The sequence below is a fragment of the Grampus griseus genome (assembly GCF_964374135.1).
Source record: "Grampus griseus genome assembly, chromosome: 13".
NCBI lineage: Eukaryota > Metazoa > Chordata > Mammalia > Artiodactyla > Delphinidae > Grampus > Grampus griseus.
Genome location: NC_139007.1, coordinates 22,480,958 through 22,505,038, shown reverse-complemented (window position 1 = coordinate 22,505,038; position 24,081 = coordinate 22,480,958). Strand labels below are relative to the sequence as shown.

The 24,081-nt window shown below is 40.3% G+C and overlaps 1 protein-coding gene across 2 annotated transcripts in view; it reads left to right on the top strand.

The window, feature by feature from the left end:
* The window catches only part of MDN1 (midasin AAA ATPase 1), a gene marked incomplete at its 5' end in the record, with an annotated part of 155,752 nt that overhangs the window by 33,746 nt on the left and 97,925 nt on the right, over positions 1-24,081 (top strand). For both annotated transcript variants that reach the window (XM_082669177.1, XM_082669176.1), the window contains 13 exons: positions 2,297-2,392; positions 3,723-3,835; positions 5,822-5,970; positions 6,861-6,921; positions 12,493-12,704; positions 13,281-13,384; positions 14,723-14,867; positions 15,554-15,650; positions 16,990-17,103; positions 19,677-19,824; positions 20,492-20,602; positions 22,546-22,697; positions 23,458-23,636. In XM_082669177.1, coding sequence (XP_082525303.1) covers positions 2,297-2,392; positions 3,723-3,835; positions 5,822-5,970; positions 6,861-6,921; positions 12,493-12,704; positions 13,281-13,384; positions 14,723-14,867; positions 15,554-15,650; positions 16,990-17,103; positions 19,677-19,824; positions 20,492-20,602; positions 22,546-22,697; positions 23,458-23,636 — 1,681 coding nt within the window. The remainder of the gene's footprint in view (positions 1-2,296; positions 2,393-3,722; positions 3,836-5,821; positions 5,971-6,860; positions 6,922-12,492; positions 12,705-13,280; positions 13,385-14,722; positions 14,868-15,553; positions 15,651-16,989; positions 17,104-19,676; positions 19,825-20,491; positions 20,603-22,545; positions 22,698-23,457; positions 23,637-24,081) is intronic.

The following is a 24,081-nucleotide window of genomic DNA, read 5'->3' as shown; positions in this document are numbered from 1 at the left end:
GGGGTTTGTAAAGTGCGTCCTTGTGTACTGGACGTGGGGACAAAATGTGTTGCGTGGGAGGGAAGCTCTATTGAATTGTAGCTCTGCCACATTCAGTAGAACCGAGAGAGATTTATTCCTACCTGCTTAAGAATAAAGTGATGCTGCCTGAAGATCTCTGGGCTGTTAAAACATTAACCCATTTTGACTATAAAGTGTTCTGGTTTCTGTCAGCTAGGACTGAGGAGAGAATAGTGACCCATTTTGGTTAGCAGTTTCTCTCTGTGTTTGGTTAACTTACTTTGAGGAGAAAGAATCCACATTTGGAGCACACACTTAAGCCGGCTGAACTCTGAAGTGCTGTGTGCCAGTCCTTTAATCCTCTTCTCTCCATTCAAATTTCCTTTCCATTCTCCTGCATTTCTCATCTTTCTTACAGGTAACCTTGTTTTGTACTTTTCCTTATTTTATTTAATTTTTAAATTTTTATTTTATTTATTTATTTTTGGCTACATTGGGTCTTTGTTGCTGTGCGCGGGCTTTCTCTAGTTGTGGCGAGCAGGGGCTACTCTTCATTGCGGTGCACGGGCTTCTCATTGCGGTGGCTTCTCTTGTTGCAGAGCACGGACTCTAGGCGCCCGGGCTTCAGGAGTTGTGGCTCGTGGGCTCTGGAACGCAGGCTCAGTAGTCGTGGCGCGTGGGCTTAGTTGCTCCGTGGCATGTGGGATCTTCCCGGACCAGGAATCGATCACGTGTCCCCTGCACTGGCAGGCTGATTCTCAACCACTGTGCCACCAGGGAAGCCCCCCCAGTACTGTTAGTACCCTGATGTATCTCCTTCCACATCCTTTTCTATGCGAATGGGATTAAGAACTTTTTTACTGTATCAGAACCTTCCCCCCCGCCCCACACATACCCTTGAAGAGATCAGGCCAGTTGTTTTACAGAATGTTTCACCTTCTGGCTTTATCTGGTTGCTTCTTCACTGTTTTGACACCAACTGGTGTCCTGCAATTCAGTTCAGTTTTGACACTGACTACCTGGAGTTAGTGTAGACCCCACAGGTTCAGGGGCTCAGTCCTCCGCAAGGCTGCCCCACTTTAGACTCTAGCCGCAAGTCTCAGATGCCCACCCACACTTAGGACCTATCAGCTGTAAATTCAGGGGTTCCCACAACCTCCTCAGGTACAGTAATCACCTCACAGAACTCATTGGAAGCTCTGTACTCACCATACAGGTCATAGTTTTATTATAGAAAATATAACTCAAGAACAGTCAAATGGAAGAGACACATAGGGCAAGGTTTCAGGAGTCTGAGCACAGGCACTCCTGTGGAGTCAGGTTGTGCCACCTTCCTGGTACATTGCTTTGTCACCAACCAGAAGCTCTCTAAGCTCCAGAGGTTGGAGATGGAGCTGGAAGTTTCAACCCTTGGTCTTTCTGGCCTGGCCAGAAACTATCTAAGGTCCCATCCAGAGTTACCTTGCTTAGCATAATAAACCTGCTAAGGTCCATAAGGGCTCCAGTAAATAACAAAAGACACTCCTTACTCCTGGTAATTCCAAGAAGTTTTGAAGCTCTGTGTAAGGAATTAGGGACAAAACTAGATACATTCTTTTTTAAATGCTTGCATGAAGTTTATTGATATATTACACTTGGTGGCAGCAGAACCAGATATATTCTTTGTTTTGCCATACTCGTGTCCTTTCCCTTGTCATTTTATCTGTCTTTCTTGTAAGTAGAAGTTTAACAAAATGCTTGATGTATTCAAATTCAGCTTTTGTAGGGGTAGAATCCATTTGGTGGTGATACGTATTTTATATTTCATTATAGCAGAAGACATGTATCTTGTTGGCCTATCAGTCGTTGCTAAGATTAAGTACTGGGTTAGGGTAATGACAGTGTAATCCCTTTATTGCACACCAGGAGTCTCCCTTTACATCTAGAAAGTAATCTTTTGGTGTTACCTCCACTGTCTGGAAGTCGTTTCCCCCCACGGAACCATATACCCAAGGATTAATGCTAATTGCTATTATTACCTGAATTTTGGATTTGCAAACTGAGGCGTTTGTGTGTGTTTTCCTAATTAACTGGTATTTTGATAGTAAAGCCTTCACATTTTTTGGTGTCCTGTCTCTGTTATGGTAAGGTCCTTTGAGTCTAGGGTTGGTACGTTATTTGTATTCTCCTTAGTCTTACTTGCAGAAAAGTTCTGCTGGATTTTATGTTCCTCCCTTTTGTGGCCTGGATAGTGATGCTCTGTTATTAATGTATTATTTTAAAAATCAGTTGGCATTTACCTTGGTTATTTTAATAGGCTCTGGACTGTTTCACAGCAATGCTCTCTAAGCAGACAAGCAAACTGAAAATGGCAGAAGTCATTGGAAGCAAATTGAACATTTCCAAGAAAAAGGTATGTAATACTATTTTTACTTCCCTCTTGAAAGGAAGCTGGGATATTTAGCTTAATTGCTGATCTCTGGTCCTGACCTGGAACAGCTTTTGCAAATAACAGCCTCCTCTGTCAGAGTTGGTAGTTTCATTGCTGCCTCTCATGGGCATAAAACTCACTGTCTCCTGGATAAGTAGTTCTCCCTGTGTTCCACATTTTTAGAGTGAGCTGCCTTGCATCCTTTTTCACACGCACGCCTTTTTCTCCAGTGCTTAAGGAGCATGTTATTCTGTAGGTTGTGGTTTCAGGACTGGAACCATGTCTTAGTAACACCTTTGTGTGTAGTTCTGTGCACAATTAGATTTTTTCCAACTTTCCAACTTTTTATAGTTAATATATTCAAACATCAAAAAAGTTGAAAAGTTGAACACTTGTATACCCACTACTTAGGTTCACTGCTGATACTGTTAGTATTTGCCTTTCCTGTTTTATATCAAAATATGTACTTCTGGAGGAGAGAGCCTTTCAGCAATGGTGTTGTTAGCTGGAGAAATGTCTGGGGCTCATCTTGAGGCAGATATTTGGCGTTCCCAAATGAATGATGACTCAAAAAAGCCTTAGTCAGGAACCGAGATGGTTAGAGGTGTTCCTTAGGCTATCGGGAAACTATCGGGATGGTTTTGGCTGCAGGTAACAGAGCACCTACTAAAAGGGGCTGAAGTAGTAAGTATGTTAATTACAGTAGACAAGAGAAATGAGACTACCATAATTGGCTTACGTTGATCAATATTCAGCCCCTTTGGTTGAAGAGGGGTTTACCTTCCCTGGGCAATTTGCCCCTTTTACTCCTAACCCCAAACCCTGAGCAAAATCTTGGTTCTTTGGGTTAGCGATGAGGATAAGCATGATGGGTACGTGTCCTGAGCCTCTGTCACAACTTCTCTTTCTGCTTTGGCTGTCGTCAGATGTATCATGGTTTATTCAAGTGACTGTTTCTGCATTATGTTAGAAATTTAAAGCAGAGGAAAGCATAGAGGAAGAAAAATTACTTTGGTTTTTTTCATATCTTTTAGGAGTAAAACTTTCTGTTCACTTCATATAGGTAGATAGAGGCTCATTTGAATGAATAAAAAGTACTATTACAGGGAAACATTCATGATCAGTGTTTTTAAAAACATATGAGAAACTTGGAGAATTTAAAAATATATAATTAAAAGCTAACTTACCTATCTTGGAAGCCCGAAAATGCCTCTTAGAGGGCATGTTAGAGGAGCACAGTAAGCCTCACGGATGAGAAGTATTTGAAGAGCATGCAGAACTTTACTCAGGTAAAATGTTTCCCCTCCCATAGGCTGAATTCTTCTGTCAACTTTATAAACCAGAAATTACGATCAATGAGCTAGATGTGCAAGTGGGTCGAGTGCGGCTTCTACGGAAACAAAGTGAGACTGTCCACATACAGAGGTAAACAGGGTTCCAAACTGATCTGAGCATTGTGGAGTCGTTGGGAAATTGATAGAAGGAATGTCTGGTCCAGCCCCTTATTTTTGAGTAAAACATGTCAGAACTGTGATCTCTCCAGTGTACTAGACAGTAAGGAGCAGTGATTTCCCAAAATGTGTTCTGTGAAACTAGATGTTAATAGGTGGAGGAGGTGATGAGGGTCATTAGAGACTTGGGACTAGCAAAGGTATATCTTTGATTTTATTCATTGTAGTGTATTTAGTGAAGTAAGCATCACCTGGAGGTCAGGCTTGGTCCTAACATTAGTCTGTTAATCCCTTGAGGGCTGGAGTTGTATACATTTCTGAGATTTATTAAAGTTATTTATTAAATATTTGCTATATGCCTAACGTTGTGCTGAGTACCTTTTTGCATGTTTTCTCATGTAGTGGTTATAGTAAGCCTATGAATTAATGTGTGTGTTAGTGTCCTTAGGGCTCTCCTAACAAATTACCATAAACTTGATGGCCTAAAACAGCAGGCATTTATTCTCAGTTCTGAAGGCTGGAAGGCTGAAACCAAGGTATTGGCAGGGCCACACTACCTCTGAAGACTCTTGCCTCTTCCTGGCTTCTGCTGGCTCCCAGCAATCTTTGGTGTTCCGTGCCTTGTAGCTGCATCAGTCCAATCTCTGATGCCATTGTCATATGGTCTTCTTCCCTGTGTGTGTTTCTTTGTGTCTCTAAATTTCTCTTTCTTTATAAGGACACCAGCCATTGGATTTAAGATTGACCCTTAAATCCAGTATGATACGATTTTAATCTTATTATACCTGTAAAGAGCTTTTTTCCAAATAAAGTCACATTCACAGGTTCTCAGTAGACATGAATTTTGGGGGAACATAATTCAACCCACTACAGCTAGTAACTGTTGTTATCCACATTTTACAAGTTAGGAAACCGAGGCTAAGAGAGGTTAAGTAGTTTGTGCAAGATGACATAGGTAGTACAGATGTTTTATCTTATTGGTGTTTTGAATTTCCAGAGCCTAGTGAAGTAGCAGTTATGTAAATGCTCCACGTATGTAGAATGAATGAATTCTGCAGTTCATATGTTGTAAGGACATCTGTTATAGCAGCGGTCCCCAACCTTTCTGGCACCAGGGACTGGTTTCGGGGAAGACACTTTTTCCACAGATGGGGTTGGTTGGGGGTAGTTTCGGGATGATTCAAGCACATTACATTTATTGTGTACTTTATTTCTATTATTATTACATTGTAATATATAATGAAATAATTAATACAATTCACCATAATGCAGAATCAGTGGGAGACCTGACCTTGTTTTCCTGCAACTAGATGGTCCCATCTGGGGGCGATGGGAGACAGTGACACCTGAAGTGTGTTGCTTATGCCCAGTCTAGTCCGCAAGGTGCAGTTTAATTGTCACTTCCCACTCACTGATAGGGTTTTGATGTGAGTCTGCAAGCAGTCGATTTATTATGGTCTCAGTGCAGTCAAACCTCTCTGCTGATGATAATCTGTATTTGCAGCCACTCCCCAGCGCTAGCATCACCGCCTCAGCTCCACCTCAGATCATCGGGCATTAGATTCTTATAAAGAGTGTGCAGCCTAGATACGTTGCATGCAGTTTACAGTAGGGTTCACCACACTCCTATGAGAATCTAATGCCGCCGCTGCCGCCGCTGACCTGACAGGAAGCGGAGCCCAGGCGGTAATGCGAGCAACGGGGAGCAGCTGTAAATACAAATAAAGCTTCACTCGCCCGCCATTCACCTCCTGCTGTGCGGCCCGGTTCCTAACAGGCCATGGACAGGTACCAGTCCATGGCCCAGGGGTTGGGGACCCCTGTGTTATAACATGAAGACCGTCACGCTGAGTTGTCTCCTTCTTGTTTGTTGAATGTGGGAAATATGATTCCTCCAAATAACACAAAGAGAAGCTTGCAGCCTGTTCCTCCAACTGCTTACATACTTTCCCCTCCCCAGGGAGAAGCACACCTTTGCTGCTACGAGGCCATCCTCTGTTCTTATTGAACAGCTCGCGGTGTGTGTTAGCAAAGGGGAACCTGTGTTGCTGGTGGGAGAGACCGGGACCGGCAAAACCTCCACCGTCCAGTACTTGGCTCATATTACAGGTAACTCCTAGAGGGGAAGCACTCTTCCCCCAGACAACAAACATTTGACACTGACTGCCTTTTTATTATTTTTTTAAAAATATTTATTTATTTATTTGGCTACGCCAGGTCTTAGTTGCGACATGTGGGATCTTTTTAGTTGTGGCATGTGGGATCTGTAGTTGCGGCATGCGAACTCTTAGTTGCAGTGTGTGGGATCTAGTTCCCTGACCAGAGATCGAACCCGGGCCCCCTGCATTGGAAGTGCGGATCCTTAGCCACTGGATCATCAGAGAAGTCCCCTGACTGCCTTTTTAAAAAATAAAAAGTCCAAAGAATATTGGAATTTAAGAAGTGCCACCACTCCACTTCCCCTGGAGATAAGCACTGGAGATTTTTACCTTGGAAATAATGTATTCTTTCCCCCTGGAAATAACCACTGTTAACAGATTGGTATTAACTTTTTTCAGTTCTAATCTGTGGTCTACAAATACATACAGATTTGGTTTTGTTTTGAAACAAACGGGATCATTCTCTATGTATTACATTTAGTTAATAAGCAAATTGGACATCTTTAAAAACAGAACTGCCTCATTCCTATTCTGATGGTGAAATAATATTTCACACTGGATATTTATTTAGTTCTAATTCATAGACAGACATTGACTTACTGAAGGGTTTTTTGTTGTTTTCAGTTACCTGATGCTAGAGCAGTGAATCTTCTTTTACATATCTCTGGGTTAGGTGAAAATTTTGAATAGTCAAGATTCCTGAAAGTAAAATGAGGGGGTCAGAGGAGATGCACATTTAAAGATTTGCCCTGTGCCCGTGTCCACACATCCTTAAGGATCACACTGGATATTGTCAGTCTTTACATACAGGGTAACCCTTGTGCCCTTTCTTTATTAAAGGCCACCGTTTGAGGGTTGTCAATATGAATCAGCAAAGTGACACTGCAGATTTGCTGGGAGGGTAAGTGTGATTTTAAATCTTTTTCTTGTTATTTTGTGTTCACTATTTGAGGTAAGAAATACTTTTTCTCTGTAAAGCTCAAAACTAGCCTTGGAAAAATGTTCAGAGAATTGCCCCGCTACGCCCACCCCAGCAGGATATTATTTATTAGAATTTATTAAGGAGCTCTTGAGTGTATAGATGTTTCTTTTCATTTTAAAGAACACTTGAGGTTCTTGCTCTCAAGGATCCTGCTGGGAGGGGGAGGAAAACAAAAAGGTAAGTATGTAATCAAGTAATGTTTGTGTGTGCGATCATTTATCTGAAGCCTATGTTCTAGGCTCACACTGCCTTCAAGCTAGGCTCTCCTGCAGTTTGATTATCTTTGAAACATTAAGTAGCCTCCACTTTGTTAAATGGGACGGCTCATGGCGCTCCACCGTGGTCAGTAAAATGCCCTTCTTCCTTATTTGTGGTTTTGAATATGTTAGTTTCATGAACGATTTTAGTCTGTGCTGAAGGCTGTAAAAGCGATGGCTGCTATTGGCATACCTTATGTTGAACCCTAATAGGGTCTGTCCCATTAACAAACTCTTAAAGGCATAAGATAATAGAATTTATTGTCCTTTTTGCTCTTTGTGATATCTGCAAGAAAGCTCTTTATTTACTCTTTTTTGAGGACCACATTATGCTGTAGCATTATTTTTACTATCACTCTTTCCTTGTCTTATATCCCTTCCTGCTCTGGATGGAGTGCTACTTTGGAATCCTGCTTCCTTTGGTGCTTCTCATTTTGTTACCATCCCAACCTATTACTTCTATTCTGCTCTACACATGCCACTAATTATGTATTTTAAATTTATATTCTGTCTTCGAATCCGTTAGCTGAGGCTTACCTCTCTTACTCTAATTCTACTTTGACTTTATTTTTCCCCAGTGGTCTTTGTACCTTGTTTTCGTTTTACTTCTGTTCAGTTAATTGACACTTAATCTCCCCATTCCCTCACTGTGGTACTTGCAATGTGTTCTTATTAATATATGGAATTTGTTACTTAACTAGGCATGTCTATACTACTGTGTATTTCTCTCTATTCTGTATCTATCTATGTCTTTAATAATATCCTACTGTTAAGTATTCCTAACACACATGGCATTAATCTTGTACTAATTGAACATGCACTGGATCTGTCTCTTCTAAGAATTTGTAGTGTTATGTCAGCCGTTGCAAGTAGTGTTAAATGTAGTGAGTACACATTGTGCCTTGATACAATTAATAATACAAAAAGGTTGAAATCAGAATTTGTTAACTGGAATTTTATTTTGGTGCAACTTGGTGAAAAAAATACATATCCATTTGTCCTTGTTAGTAGGTTAGCATTAGTTATCAAAAGAAAACTTTACATGTTTCAATTTTCGTATAGTTGGAAGTATGCCTTGTTTTCTGTTCTTTTGTATTATTGGCAAGTGGTGTGTAAATCACATCTTTTAATATATATTATCGATGTATGAATGACCCCTTTGCTTAAGAACCCTTGTGTGTACAATTGGAAGACCAAAAATGATTTCAAAAAGACAAGGGAAAAAAGAAAAAAGGAAAAATAAAGGCAAGGGAGTAGAAAACAAAGCAGCAGGTAGGGAGGTGGGATAAAGAAGGGCTAATATTTCTATTTTGGCAGTGTGTGGTTAGTTTCATCTATCTATGAAACTAGTTCTGTGTTTTGTAACTTACATTAAACATATTTTGCACTTATCAAATACTATGGTTAAAATATAATAAAAGAAATTTGTAGTCCTAATTAGTCTGGTTTGCAAATCTGGATCCTTTAGATTGGTTTTTTAAAAAGTTATAATTAAGGATAAATATATGTTATAAAAGTAAAGCCTTCAAGGCCATTAGGCTCTTAAACTGCATTACTGCAGATTGCCTTCTGATCTTTGTTTGCATACGTACCCCCTTAATTTTTTTTTTTTTTTTTTGTGGTACGCGGGCCTCTCACTGTTGTGGCCTCTCCCGTTGCGGAGCACAGGCTCCGGACACGCAGGCTCAGCGGCCATGGCTCATGGGCCCAGCCGCTCCGCGGCATGTGGGATCTTCCCGGACCGGGGCACGAATCCGTGTCCCCTGCATCGGCAGACGGACTCTCAACCACTGCGCCACCAGGGAAGCCCCCCCCTTAATTTTGATTAGTGTTAGTGTGGTATATCTTTTCCCCTCATTTAAGTTTTAACTCAATTTTGTCATTCTATTTAAAGTAGGTTTCTGATAGACAGCACATAGACCTTCAGATTACCTGTGAGTAGAGAAGTAAACCAAATTCTGACAGAGTTGGGGTAGAGAGAGCTTATGAGACTCTGTAGAAAAGAGTAGAAGATACAGAGGACTTAGATGAAGCAGGTAAAAATCATTCCAGAAAAGCAAAGTCTACCATTAAATGGCAAAACACAGAACACAGGTTCACATCCCTGACTATAGGGAATGGGGTTGGAAGGAGTAGCCTCTGAGGGAGAAACAGATAAATAGAGAAGGGGGAGGTATCCTTGGAGAAGTTAACAATGAAGGAAAGAACAAATGGGAGGAAAATTAAAGGTCTCATAGAAATAGAAATAAAACGGCTAACCTGTGTCCTCCTCTAAGCCACCCATGGAAACATCCATAAGGGAAACTGCACAGGAAATTGCAGGGCAGAAGTGCATGCTTTCAGACTCAGAATCCTGACCCCAAATGAAGTGAACCATTTCAGTTACTCAGCATGCACTGTTTTGTGTCTCTTTTACACTTCATGTTCTTTCATGTATGATAATTTTGGAGAGTCATTTCTTTTGTTCTAGCCATTTTCTAGTGAACTCTTGTATGTGGTCTCCATGTATTGTGTATGTAACAGGTAGACCCTGAGTGACTCTCCATGAGGGCCAGGTGTTCTAGACCTCCCTCCCATCTTGGCCTTTAGGTTGCTCCTGAGGCATATTTTCTCTGCAAAAGACATCATGGAAACCCTGGTCTCTAATGGTTCGTAGTTTGATTTCATCAGTTCTCCCTGTGGCAGGTTAGTTTCCATTGAGTATTTGTGTTACAGTTTATTTCTATTTATTTATTTTTCTTTTTGGAAAGGTGTATGTATGTTTGTTCATTTATTCATCACTTGAAACATATGACGACTTAACCGTTCCAGCCAGTATGCTTTCAGCTTTAAATGAACAAAATTTTTTCTTAAGGAGCTCAGTCTAATTTGAAATATAAAGCCATTTCTTTCATGAATTCAATTCACTGAGCCAATTACTAGTGGTAATAGTTGTCACAGGTAACTCTTAAATGGCACTCCTGTGCCAGCTACTATTTTGAGTCTTTATCTGTGTTCAGTCATTTAGCCTTCTTAACAACCTATTGATTATCCCCGTTTACACTTAGGGGACCTGAGGCTCACAGGCATTAAGTGCCTTGTTCAAGGTAATGGCTAGTCCATGACTTGAACCCAGGCAGTCTGTCTTGATTGTCTCTGTTCTTAGTCATTACTCTGCTGCCTCAGTTAGCTTTGGATCCATCTATTCTGACATCTTTAAGACTAGCTGTTTTATTTAAATAACGTGTGTGTTTAATTTCTTACCACTTCTTCTGTTGTCATTGTGGTTCATCGTCCTCTGCCTGGTCCAGCGCAGGGCTCTCATCTTTGCTTCTACTCTTACCCTCCCCACAGTCTCTCTTCCATTTAGTATTTACAATGATCCTTTCACAGTGTGATCAGATCTCATCACTCTCTTCCTCACATCCTTCCACTGACTTCTCTGTCCATGTGGAATGTACTCCAAACTCTTCATCACCTGGCTCCGGCACGTCTCTGTCTCCTTCCTTTAGCTCTGCTCTGTGTTGATATTTCGTCTGTGGCTCCCCTGCTGCCCAGGGATACTTGCTTAGCCTAACGTTTCCTTGTTTGATTTCCTTCCAGTTCCCGTCTTTGACACAGCCTCTTTTGACTGTCATAGTCAAAGTACCAGTTCTTTAAGCCACTCTCCTTTCACTTTATCCAGTCATAGCACTTGCTACTTGATATTTTATACTAGAAGGTGTATTCCCCTATTGTCTCTTTGGTTAGATTATAAGCTGCAGAGGGGCAGGACGTGGCGGGTCTCATTTACTCAGTGCTGAACTCTAGCCAGGTGCTCAGTAAATCTCAGCTGAAAAAATGGAGTAAAGAAATGTCTTTACTAATTAATGGGTTAGTACTTACTGGGAAGCGATATTGAGCTTGTGAAGTTCTCATGCTTTCTGTCTCTGGAATCAGAATCTTCCGTTTAGATGCTCAGTATCAGGGCACTGGGTTTCACTCATCTCATTATTCCTTCTCACAGGCCAGTGAGTAAATAGTATCCATGAGTTCTCCAATTGTGCTTGACTGTTCTGAAACATATTCTGGTATTGTTTCAGTTCTCAAATTATATTTTTTAGAAACAAAATTTATGTCATCATTCTTGAGTAGTATTTAGTATCCTAGGCCATGGAAAATTGTATACTTGAGATTCTCCAGGAATGATTAGTCTGCTGCTTGGGCAACTTCTTTTAAATTTAGCTAGAGCAGTGTTTCTTGACTTTATACGTTATTAACCCCCCCAATATTAAATTAAATTTTAATTTAAATGAACTAATTCCCTAATTCCCCAACCAGAAAAATAAAATGCTAAGAAATAGGAGAGACTCTAAATGCTGAGAAATAAAAAAAGTTGAGCCTTGGAAGGTCACAAACCATTGCAATGTCTTAAGATATTTTTTTTAACCGTCCCCCTCCCCCAATTTTGAATCTCTTTGGGAGTAGTCTCCCCACCCTCCATTGACAAGGCATGATGTTCAAGTAAGTTCTTAAGATGCTTGAATAAGTCAATTTCAGACATTATATTTTTCTTCTAAAATGTTTCAAAAACCTTTTGGTCAGTCTTAATAGAATATGGTTTATCATCAAATATACATGATGTTTATTTAAATATGTTAGTAAAATCAGTGACATGGGCTTCCCTGGTGGCGCAGTGGTTGGGAATCTGCCTGCCAATGCAAGGGACATGGGTTCGAGCCCTGATCTGGGAAGATCCCACATGCTGCGGAGCAACTAGGCCCGTGAGCCACAACTACTGAGCCTGCGCGTCTGGAGCCTGTGCTCCGCAACGGGAGAGGCCGTGACAGTGAGAGGCCCGCGCACCACGATGAAGAGTGGCCCCCGCTCGCCGTAACTGGAGAAAGCCCTCGCACAGAAACGAAGACCCAACACAGCCAAAAATAAATAAATAAATAAATAAATAAATAAATAAATAAATTTTAAAAAAAAATCAGTGACATGCTTTTCACTGCCCAGTTTGGAATTTCAAATTTGTTCATAGTTTGTTTATCTAATACTAGTTTTTACCTTTAGTATAGGTGCTTCTAACACTTGGAGTGGAGAAAATAGATTATAATTTAAAACTTTAACATAGATTTATGTTAAGTATTTTGGTATTATTTCTGATTTTGATTAGAAGAAATCTTACACCTGTTCCTGTTTTCTAAGGCATACTTTCCAACTTCTGTTAGCTTTAGAAGTTTGCAAATCCCATATTTACCTTTTGTTTCAGTTACAAACCAGTGGACCATAAGCTTATTTGGCTACCCTTACGGGAGGCATTTGAGGAACTCTTTGCTCAGACATTTTCCAAGAAGCAAAACTTTACATTCTTGGGACACATTCAGACCTGTTACAGGCAGAAACGGTGGCACGATCTCCTCAGACTAATGCAACATGTGCACAGGTCAGCTGTCAACAAGGATGGAAAAGAGAGTGAGACTGGTAAGAATGTGACCCAGGCTGCCAGTGGGAGGGCATGAGGCTGAAGTTTAATTAGAATTAGGAGAAGAGTTTGGGGGAAGAATGAAGCAATACACATTAGAGCTTTCTAGGACTTTAGGCAGAGCTGACTAATTTTGAAGCATTGCTGCTCCTGTGACTCTAGTCAAGATTTCCATCAAAACAGGTGGTCGCTGATGTTGATGTACAGTACCACTTAGTGGTTAGTAAGTCACATGTGCTTAGAAGAAGAGGTTACTTCCAGAAAACTGGATTCCACAGCGAGTGGGGCTTTTGGTGGCTTAGTTATCTTCTTCCTCATCTATAAAGTGGGAATAAGAGTACCTACTTCAAAGGGTTGTTGTGAGGATAAACGAGTTAACCAATACGTATGCATGTAAACAAACTGATTAGTATAGTGGCTGCACATGGTTGACATTATGTAAGTGTTTGGACTTAATTTTTTATACTTCTAAGATGTGATTTTTGTGTGTGTTATGTTAATTGTGTGGTTTTTTTTAAGTTATATATATTACAACTCAAAGTGTATGTTAAATTCTTGTCTTTATTTTTCTCTAGGGTCATTACTAAAAGAGAAGTGGGAAGCATTTGGTCTTAGACTCAACCATGCCCAACAACAGATGAAAATGACTGAAAATGCCCTATTGTTTGCATTTGTAGAGGTATTTTGCTTTGGTTGTTTAGGTTAAGGGAATGCTGAATTGATGCAAAATGCAAATTTAAGGAGACTACTGTTTTGTATTCTCTTCATGTTGACATTTTTAGGGCTTGTTGTTTAAGACAGTAAACACTTAATGAAATAATTCTTTGGGGGGAAGATTTTTTTTAATGTCCTTTATAGAAATTATAAAGTCTTGGTGAACACCATCATTACTATTTTTAAAGATGCAGTTGAGAACAACTAGTGAATTTTTTTATTGTTTCATAGCTCTGTGTGTGTGTGAGAGAGAAAGAGAGAGACAGAGAGACAGAGAGACAGAGAGAGAGAGAGATTTGGGTCCATTCCTGTTAGGACACATTTTTGATTCCAGTGCATGGGTAGCTCTACTGTTTTCTCTCCTGTGACCTTGCAGGATCAACTTAGTTAAATGTTTGTGACTTAAGCTTTTTATATTTTTATTAAAGAAAATTGTTTCTGTGGCACTCTTCAGACCACACTCTAAGGGAGGTGTAGGAATCTTACTTGAGATGATGTCTTAGTGAGAGAGAAAGTCCCTCAACCATATATCCATTGTTGTGGGAAATTTAGTCATCAGTGCTTAATCTTAGTATGATTGTTTCTAATATAACCAATGAAAATGTCAAGCGCTCCCAAAATAGGGTCTATACCTATTTCATGACTTGACATTACACTGGATTTTAATATGTTTGTTCCGTTTTATTTTTTTCAGTTTTATTTACAGAAGATTCTTTGTTAGGATCACCATGAAAACAAAAGCATAAAGCAGTTTAATAATAGTAAAACAATTAAGTTTCTGATGTTGTGTCACTTGAGTAGATTGTCAGTTCATTGCTTTTGGAAATAGAACTTGAGATCAAATCAGTAGAGATGAGGAAAGATTCATCTTGATATTCTTCAGCACCTGTGAAAGGCTCTGAATTACAACCACTATACACTCTTGATTTAGTCATTTATCTTTTCTTGGTATACTCATAGCCTGACCCTGTATTTATTTTGGGTCTTTTTAATAACCATTTGGTTACCTTTAAACATCTGAATACATTGTAAGTTATTATTTGCCTTAGCATCCATATAATGGGATGGTCTAGTTTATTGCATCTCATCAGAGAGATTCCCTTGACCCTTTTGGATATTTGAAAAAAAGTTAACTTGACCTTAACTCTGGCAACCAGCTGGCAGCCATTTGGCACTAAGGTGTCAGCTCATCAGGTAGGAGCAGTTTGCCCTTGCCTCTGCTGCTGACCCTGCTCACATAACTGTTCTTGGTGAGTGTGTTTGTGTTTGAAATGGACCCTTAACATTTTACTTCATCTTCTAGGGTGCATTAGCTCAGGCTGTAAAGAAAGGAGAGTGGATCTTGTTGGATGAGATTAATCTGGCTGCTCCAGAAACATTGGAATGTCTGAGTGGTTTACTTGAAGGCTCCTCTGGCTCTCTGGTGTTGCTGGATCGAGGAGACACAGGTAGCACTTGATCTCCTTGGGGTTTGACTTGATGCGAGGCCTTTTGGCCTCTTTAAAGTAATACTCTTGGGACTTCCCTGGTGGTCCAGTGTGTAAGACTCCATACTCCCAATGCAGGGGGCCTGGGTTGGATCCCAGGTCTGGGAACTAGATCCGGCATGCTGCAACTAAGAGTCTGCGTGCCACAACTAAGACCCGGGGCAGCCTAAATAAATAAATAAAATGTTTTTTAAAAAAAGTAATATTCTTTTGGTTAGGTAGATTACATGGGCCTCCCAGTGTGATTTATTTATTCTGTAGATAGTAATTTTCTGCAAAGTCTTATTGTTAGGTGATATAGGGAATGAAAAGAATACGATAATTTGTCAAGGCATTTGGGTAGTGAGTAATAAGGCATGCACGCTCAGTGACAGTGTACGCGCTGGTGAATAGGTGATGAAACATAAATAGCATGAACAACCTCACCATAAGAGATGGTGGGATGGCAGTTTAAGATTAAGTTGTGTACATAGATCTGGAAACTGATTTCATTGGGGTTTGAGAAAAGGCAAGGATGGTTGAGCAGCCAGTACCAACCTTGCTGAGCCTTGAGGCATAGTGGTTCACCCTGGGGTTCAGTGGAGTTAGTCTTCCCCTGATCACTTATTGTTACAAGTTGTTGAGAATTTATAGTTTTCTTTTAACAGAACCACTGGTTCGTCATCCGGATTTCCGTTTATTTGCGTGTATGAATCCAGCAACTGATGTGGGCAAAAGAAATCTCCCACCAGGAATAAGAAACAGGTAAGGGGACATGGCTTGGTTCCTGGAGCTGTTTTTAAAATTAAGTTCTCTTTATTGATTGATTGGTAGTATTAACGTAACCAACCCTCATAACAATGCTTGAAATTTATTGATTGCTGATACAGGAATATTTTTACTTGTAGTAGTCTTCTTTCTATAGGTGGTAGGAATGTGGAAAACTCCAGAACACTGGGAGTTTTTTTCCTTTGGGTTGTTCGTGTGACATTTAATGGCTCATGGATATTGTTGAAAACAAAAATCTTTGCTCCTTCAGATAGCCTTTTAGCTATTAGAAAACCTTCACATAACAAAATAATAGTATATCATATAGCAACGTAAGTGCATTTTAGGCAGAGTCTCCTTGAATGAGACTAATGATGTGTTAAAGAACATTTAAGTTTCAATTTTCATCATTAAGCACAGACTGACATGAACAAGATGTTTTATGTATGTAGCATTTGGGAAAAGATAAATGACCTTGAAGAACCTAAGGGCAGGACAGGAATAAAGACGCAGACATAGAGAATGGACTGGAGGACATGGGGAGGGGGAAGGGTAAGCTGGGAAGAAGTGAGAGAGTGGCATGGACATATATACACTACCAAATGTAAAATAGATAGCTAGTGGGAAGCAGCCTCATAGCCCAGGGAGATCAGCTCCATGCTTTGTGACCACCTAGAGGGGTGGGATAGGGAGGGTAGGAGGGAGATGCAAGAGGGCGGGGATATGGGGATATATGTATATGAATAGCTGATGCACTTTGTTATAAAGCAGAAACTAACACACCTTTGTAAAGCAATTATACTCCAATAAAGATGTTTAAAAAAAGATAAATGACCTTGTTTATTGTTGGTAACCTTTCATTGAATCTGAGTTTTAAAATAGTGTTAAAACTTTACTAGATCTTCTCCCACATTATAAAAGTAGTAAAAACTTTTTAGGAAAATTTTTTCAACCACAAGTATGTATTTTCCTTTGCTACAACTATGAAATTTTGATAGTGAGGAGGCTTTTTTGTTATTGTTGCATGTACTTTTTGTAACATATAGTTGTAATCAAAAACACCTGAAAATGAGGATAAAGTCTTATCTTTGTAACTGTTTTTGCAAGGACTGTTTGACTTTCTTCGAAGTAGTAATGGTAGATTTTTGGTAGCGGTTACATTATTTTCTATTTCATTATGATCAATCTGTATCTCAAGTTGAAAGGCCTTCATAATTCATATTACAAGCAGGTAAAATGAGTTTATATAATTTCTGTCTTGTGTTTTTGTACTGTCAGAATAGCTGTATTAACTTCCTCAGAAATGGTTATTATGGAATAATAATTGTCTTAACAGGTTCACAGAACTTTATGTAGAAGAATTGGAAAGTAAAGAAGACTTACAGATCCTTATTGTGGATTATCTGAAAGGGTTGAGTGTGAACAGGAGCACAGTGCAAGGAATCATAACGTGGGTTCTTTTTGGTTTCTCTTTGTAAACTTCTCCTCTGAGCATAAAAATGTGTACCTCATGCACGTATACTGTTTTCTTCCTTTTTGCTTCTAACGAGAGAAGACTGATGGAAGGATTATTTAGATTTTACTTTAATGTTGGAACCTTATGGACTCCCTTGGATTTTCCTAAGGAAACTACCTAGAGAGCTTATGAGAATATGTATTGTCAATACCTATGAGAATATGTAAACAATTAGATAATGCTCTCCTAATTACTTCTTTATTCACAGCTAAGAGTTTGAATCCCTTGAGGATATATAAATGGCTTGTATTTTGATCTGCCTTGGTGATATCCTACTTTTTGCAATTTGCATATTAGCTTTGTGGAATGTAGAGGGGGGAAGGTTGATATAATTGATTGAGGCCAGTTTGGAATTATTAGAGTCTTAGCTGAATGAAGTATAGAGTGGTTATATTGCTTGGTGCTTTAATTTGAGTTTCTTTCCTCTGTTTTTTGTATGCCATGTGGAAAGGGTACAATCTTTTGTATCATACACCCTGGGTTCTAGTGCTGGCTCTGTCATCTGGGGCACATCACTTAGTTGATTTTATCTGTGTTCTCTAAAACAAGATATACAATATGTAAAGATTTTGAAGTTGGATCATATTAGTGTTTTACTTTGCTTTTTGTGCTTTTTTCTTTGTTTTTTTTTTTTTTTACAAATAGTTATTGAGTGGCTCAGATGATAGGGATACAGTTATAAATAAAACAGACAATCTTGGTTCTTTTCAGGGAGCTTTAATTCTACAGGTGAAGATAATCAGTAAATACTGTTATTTTTGGTGGTGATAAGTGAAGAAAAAGAACATATAAAGCAAAATGCTGGTTAGAAAATAAAACTTGGAGCCCGGTTTTAAATAGGTTAGTCAAAGAGGTATTTGTCAAAGGGCTTCGGAGTGGTTTGTCACACCACATTTTAAAATCAGAGCACTTTTTGTTAGCCAAGAATATTTAGACAAAAGCGTAAATATGTGTAGTTAAAATTCAAAAAGCTGGAGATAAAGCAGTGTGGCTAAAGTGTGGCTCTTATAAAATGCTAATAGGGCTTCCCTGGTGGCGCAGTGGTTGAGAGTCTGCCTGCCGATGCAGGGGACACGGGTTCGTGCCCCGGTCCGGGAGGATCCCACATGCCGCAGAGGGACTGGCCACTGAGCCATGGCCACTGAGCCTGCGTGTCCGGAGCCTGTACTGCGCAACGGGAGAGGCCACAACAGTGAGAGGCCTGCGTACAGCAAAAAAAAAAAACAAAAAAAAAAACTGATAGTACAAGAGGTTCATGTCCCATATATAAAAACCCACTTCTGGAATGTGGAGTCTTTCTACAAAAGAAAGAATGTCTAGCTAGATTGCAAGGAGGGAAGACAGATCTCATTGGGGCAAGAACTTGGGTTTCATCTCTTTATTTGGTTGCACTGGGTCTTAGCTGTGGCAGGTGGGCTCTTTAGTTGTGGCGTGTGAACTCTTAGTTGCTGCATGCATGTGGGATTTAGTTCCCTGACCAGGGATTGAATCTGGGACCCCTGCATTGGGAGTGTGGAGTCTTATCCACTGTACCACCAGGGAAGTCCCTTGGGTTTCATCTCTGACACATGTTTGGTTATACTTGATCTTGTGGCATATGATCATGAATTTCATGAATTTTTTTTTTTTTTTTTGGCTACTTTGGGTCTTTGGTGCTGTGTGTTGGGCATTCTCTAGTTGCGGCAAGCGGGGTCTGTTCTTCATTGCGGCGCACAGGCTTCTCATTGCGGTGGCTTCTCTTGTTTCGGGCACAGGCTCTGGGCATGTGGGCTTCAGTAGTTGCGGCATGTGGGCTCAGCATTTGTGGCTCGCGGGCTCTAGAGCGCAGGCTCAGTAGTTGCGGCGCACGGGTTTAGTTGCTCCACGGCATGTGGGATCTTCCCGGACCAGGGCTTGAACCCATGTACCCTGCATTGGCAGTGGATTCTTAACCACTGCACCACCAGGGAAGCCCTTCATGAATTTTTGAGATTTGCACTTGATGTTTCAGTCTGAAACTTCTTCCCTCTTGTCATCTTCTGGACTTCTAAATTATGTAGTAATGAAATTAGAAATGGTCACCATATCATCATGCTTTTTAACATTTTGTCATTGTTGATTATAACCGTATCTGTAGACTTTCTTTTAAAATACCATTACCTTTGTTTTCTGTGTGCTTATCCATCACCATTAGAGATTACCCAGGGACTTCATTTGACCCTCATATTAAAGCCGACTTTGGAACCCTGTGTTTGGATTCAGTATATTCTTGCTAAGGGCCTCTCATATCTCACTACCATTCCCTTAAAAAATCAGACACATCTCACCTTTCTCCTCTTTCCATCCTAAGGGAAATTGATCAATATTCATTTTATTATTTTTGATGCTCTAAGAAGTTGTATGTAAGCTTGGCCATCTAATCTATAAAAATGCCTTTTGGTCCTTTTGTAGAGAAATGGGAACAACAGCAAAATAGTAGGGCTTATTAGTTAATAAAATAAATCTTTTGAACTGCATCCTCTCTGTAGGTTCTATACAGCTGTGCGGAAGGAGTCTGGGACAAAATTGGTGGATGGGACCGGCCATAGACCTCACTACAGCCTTCGGACTCTCTGTAGGGCCCTGCGATTTGCAGCCTCCAATCCGTGTGGCAACATCCAGCGCTCGCTCTATGAGGTCTTTGTACAGTCTGTGTTTGGTTGGGAGCTTGTTGGATGGGCACACCATGGGGAAGGAGCAAGTGGGGATGCCCATGCCAGGGTTGCCAGTGTTTTCTGTTTAGTCAGATGAGCTCAGAACTTTTCATACCGGAACTACCCTGCCCTTTTTCTACCATTGTGTCCCATTTAAAAGTTGTTCTGGGGCTTCCCTGGTGGCGCAGTGGTTAAGAATCCACCTGCCAATGCAGGGGATACAGGTTCAAGCCCTGGTCCAGGAAGACCCCACATGCTGCGGAGCATCTAAGCCCGTGCGCCACAGCTACTGAGCCTGGGCTCTAGAGCCTGTGAGCCACAACTACTGAAGCCCGCGCATCTAGAGCCCGTGCTCCGCAACAAGAGAAGCCACCGCAATGAGAAGCCCACGCATTGCAACGAAGAATAGGCCCCGCTCGCCGCAACTAGAGAAAGCCTGCACACAGCAATGAAGACCCAACGCAGCCAATTAATTAATTAATTAATTAATTAAAATAAAGTAAAATAAATAATAAAAAATACATTCTTTAAAAAAAAAAAGTTGTTCCGGGCACCAGCGCCACCCGAGAGGTTGAATTTTGTTTCTGAAATAAGTTGGCCTGTTATTGCAGAAGGATAAATAGTGTTACATGTATTTGTGTTTTCTCTAGGGCTTTTGTTTGGGTTTCTTAACACAGCTTGACAGGGCATCACACCCAATAGTTCAGAAGCTCATCTGTCAGCACATTGTTTCTGGCAATGTTAAAAGTCTGCTGAAGCAGGTAGGTTCTTTTTTGATTTTTGACTTAAATGAAAGGCTGAAATATCAAATTGTTAGCTGTTTTGATTTTGGTTTTGGTTTTGGTTTTTTTGCAAAACTTGTTTCTAATTATAAAAGTTGTCAGTTTGTTCCACAAAATTTTAACATAGGTGGTGAAAATTCCTGATAATCCTGATCTTTGGAGATTTAAACACTATAGTTAGTCCTTTCCATCTAAATCGTGTGTGTGTGTGTGTGTGTGTGTGTGTTTACATATATATATATATATTTAAAAGTTAAAAAACCTTTTTTATATATTCAAATTCTAATATATGTGTGTGTAGATTTATCAAGGTAAATTCTAATACAGGCATACCTCACTTTATTGCAGTTTGCTTTATTGCACTTAGTAGATACTGCAGTTTTTTACAAATTGAAGGTCTGTGGCAACCCTATGTTGTCAGTGATGGTTAGCATTTTTAGCAATAAAGCATTTTAAAATGAAGATACATACATCTTTGTTAGACATGTTACTGCACACCTAATAGATTGTAGTACAGTGTAAACATAACTTTCATATGCATTGAGAAACCAAAAAATTTGTGTGACTGGCTTTATTGCCGTATTGGCTTTATTGTGATATTTGCTTTATTGCCGTAGTCTGGAATCAAATCTGGAAAATCTCCAAGGTCTGCCTGTATATATGTAATATAAGTAATATAAATGAAACCGTCTCATAAGAATGTTCTGTAGTTTCCTTTCTTAACCTAACTATATCCTGGATATATTTTTATGTCTGTACCACAGATCACTGTGAGTGACGTGCTTTCTAATTGTCACATAGCATTTCATTGGAAGCTTGTGCCACAGTTTATCTGCACACCCCCCCTTCTGACTGATGGTTGGGCTTTTTTTCCCCTTTCCTTTTCTTGTTTCTATTATACACAATAACCGTTCCAGTTTGACAGGAAATCACAAAATAACATGGGATTGAAAGAGGCTGAGAGAAACTGGCTCACAAACTGACTTGTTTGTCTATTGCTTGCTCTTTAGGAAGAAAGAGCCATTGGGATTGTGGGTACTTTGGATTCAATGTTTTTTCCTTTTAAAAAATTATACAAGTAACACACGAATATATACTTTTGGTAAACTGTGACAATGCTGAGAAAATACTCAAGCTTGCTTCGATTATTATCGCATTACCATTCCCCTCCACTTATTTTTTTGTATGCTTTCCTCATGCTTATATATGATGGTGGCTTAACAGTTCTTTTTTCTCACTGCTCTTCTGCCCAACTGAGAAGTCCTTAAAAGCAGTGCCTACAACTGTGGCTTCAAGTCAGGGGGCTAAATGTTCTAGAAGAGCACTTTTCTATAGCTATGTATCTGACCACCATTTGACCATTTTTGATCTATAAAAATGGCAGTTTTGTATCAATCAGCTTAACTTCCACCATACCTTCAAAAGGTTATGCCATCATCTACAGTATTATCCTTAACAGATTAGTTTCTCTGGAGGGTTGCTTTTATTTTTAATGTCTTCTAGGGGATCCAGAACATAGTAGTGCATAACGCCCCCCTCTCCCCGCCCCAATACAACACTGGCTATGTTTTGGGAATGTGGTTTGTATGAAATACATGTTTTTGACCAAAATACTTAGAGTGGGATGTTTGGTAGATGAGAGAAGAGAACTGAGTCATAAACTATCTGAGAAATTATTTTCATTCAAGTTTTCCCCCATATCTACCTAACCCCACCTGAATTTTAAAACCAGTACATGTCGCCATTTTGTTCTCCTTCCTCAAAGTAATTTTTTTTCATGTTCATTTGTGGGTTTTAATGTTGAAAGCATCCAGAACAAGCAGCATTCTTGGTGACAGTTTTTTTCCCACTTTACACCCCTCTCTGAAAGCCATAGCTGTCGTGGGTCTGTGGGTTATTTCTCTAACTCTTGTGTCTTTCAGCCTATTCCAGAACCAAAAGGAGGTCGACTTATCCAGGTGGAAGGCTACTGGATTTCGGTGGGAGACAAGGAACCTACAATAGATGAGACATATATCCTCACGTCTTCCGTCAAGCTGAACCTGAGAGACATAGTCCGAGTGGTCTCTGCAGGGTGTGTGGACCTTTTCTAACACTGCTCTGTTGTCTTACCAGCATAGGCATTGCTGAAAGTCTAGTCCTACTTGCTGAACTTTCAAAGGGCTCTATTATTATTCATTGGCTGAGTGAATAATTATTTTCTAAGTCAATCCTGTCACTTTTCTCCAGACACAAAACATCGTTTCTAGTTGTACCTTCGGTGGGAGCAATATGGACACAGATTATTTTGGCCATCATTAAGGTTGCTTTTTAGTATTTTGCTGATGGATACTCATTACCCATTACTTGTTCAGTGAGTAACAGTTACTCCCGCTTACTGTTTCTCACTAGTGCAAGAGAGGCTGGAATTACTTTCCTCGGTAGTTTCTGAGGAACCTTTTTTTTTGCGGTACACGGGCCTCTCACTGTTGTGGCCCCTCCCGTTGCAGAGCATAGGCTCCGGACGCACAGGCTCAGCGGCCATGGCTCACGGGCCCAGCCGCTCCGCGGCATGTGGGATCTTCCCGGACCGGGACACGAACCCGTGTCGCCTGCATCGGCAGGCGGACTCTCAACCACTGCACCACCAGGGAAGCCCCTGAGGAAGCATTTTTACATAGAAACTTCTCAGGGCTTAAGAAACGTTCTATTAGTAGTACATGGGTATATAAAAATGTTCTCTTATGAAGATGTTAAATGTTATAGTTGTTCTTTTTTAAATACTACATGATTTAATTCTGGTTTCTGTCTTTTTTTTTCTCTTTTTAATTGCTTTATTGGCTGATCCTTTAAAGAACATATCCAGTGCTGATTCAGGGAGAGACATCAGTGGGTAAAACAAGCCTGATACGGTGGCTGGCCGCAGCTACTGGTAACCACTGTGTGCGTATTAACAACCACGAGCACACAGATATTCAGGAGTACATTGGTTGTTACACATCCGACTCCTCAGGGAAGCTCATGTTTAAAGAAGGTAAGGTTGTAATTCTATTTCTTGGGTCTCCTCAAACAATTTTCATCCTTTCCAGTTGAGGCACAGGATGGACGCCATAATAGCTGTTTTTTCTTTCTCCCTGAGCTATGTGATGGTTAAAGGGTGATGGTTAGGGCCCCAGCTTCCTTTGAGCCAGACGAACCTTGTTGGCTGTACACAGGACTGGGGCCTAGGTTTTTTTTGCTTTTTAAAAAATTAATTAATTAATTAATTTTTGGCTGTGTTGGGTCTTTGTTGCTGCACGCGGGCTTTCTCTAGTTGCGGAGGCTACTCTTCATTGTGGTGCGTGGGCTTCTCATTTTGCGGTGGCTTCTCGTTGTGGAGCACGGGCTCTAGGTGCATGGGCTTCAGTAGTTGTGGCACGTGGGCTTAGTTGCTCCGTGGCATGTGGGATCTTCCCAGACCAGGGATGGAACCTGTGTCC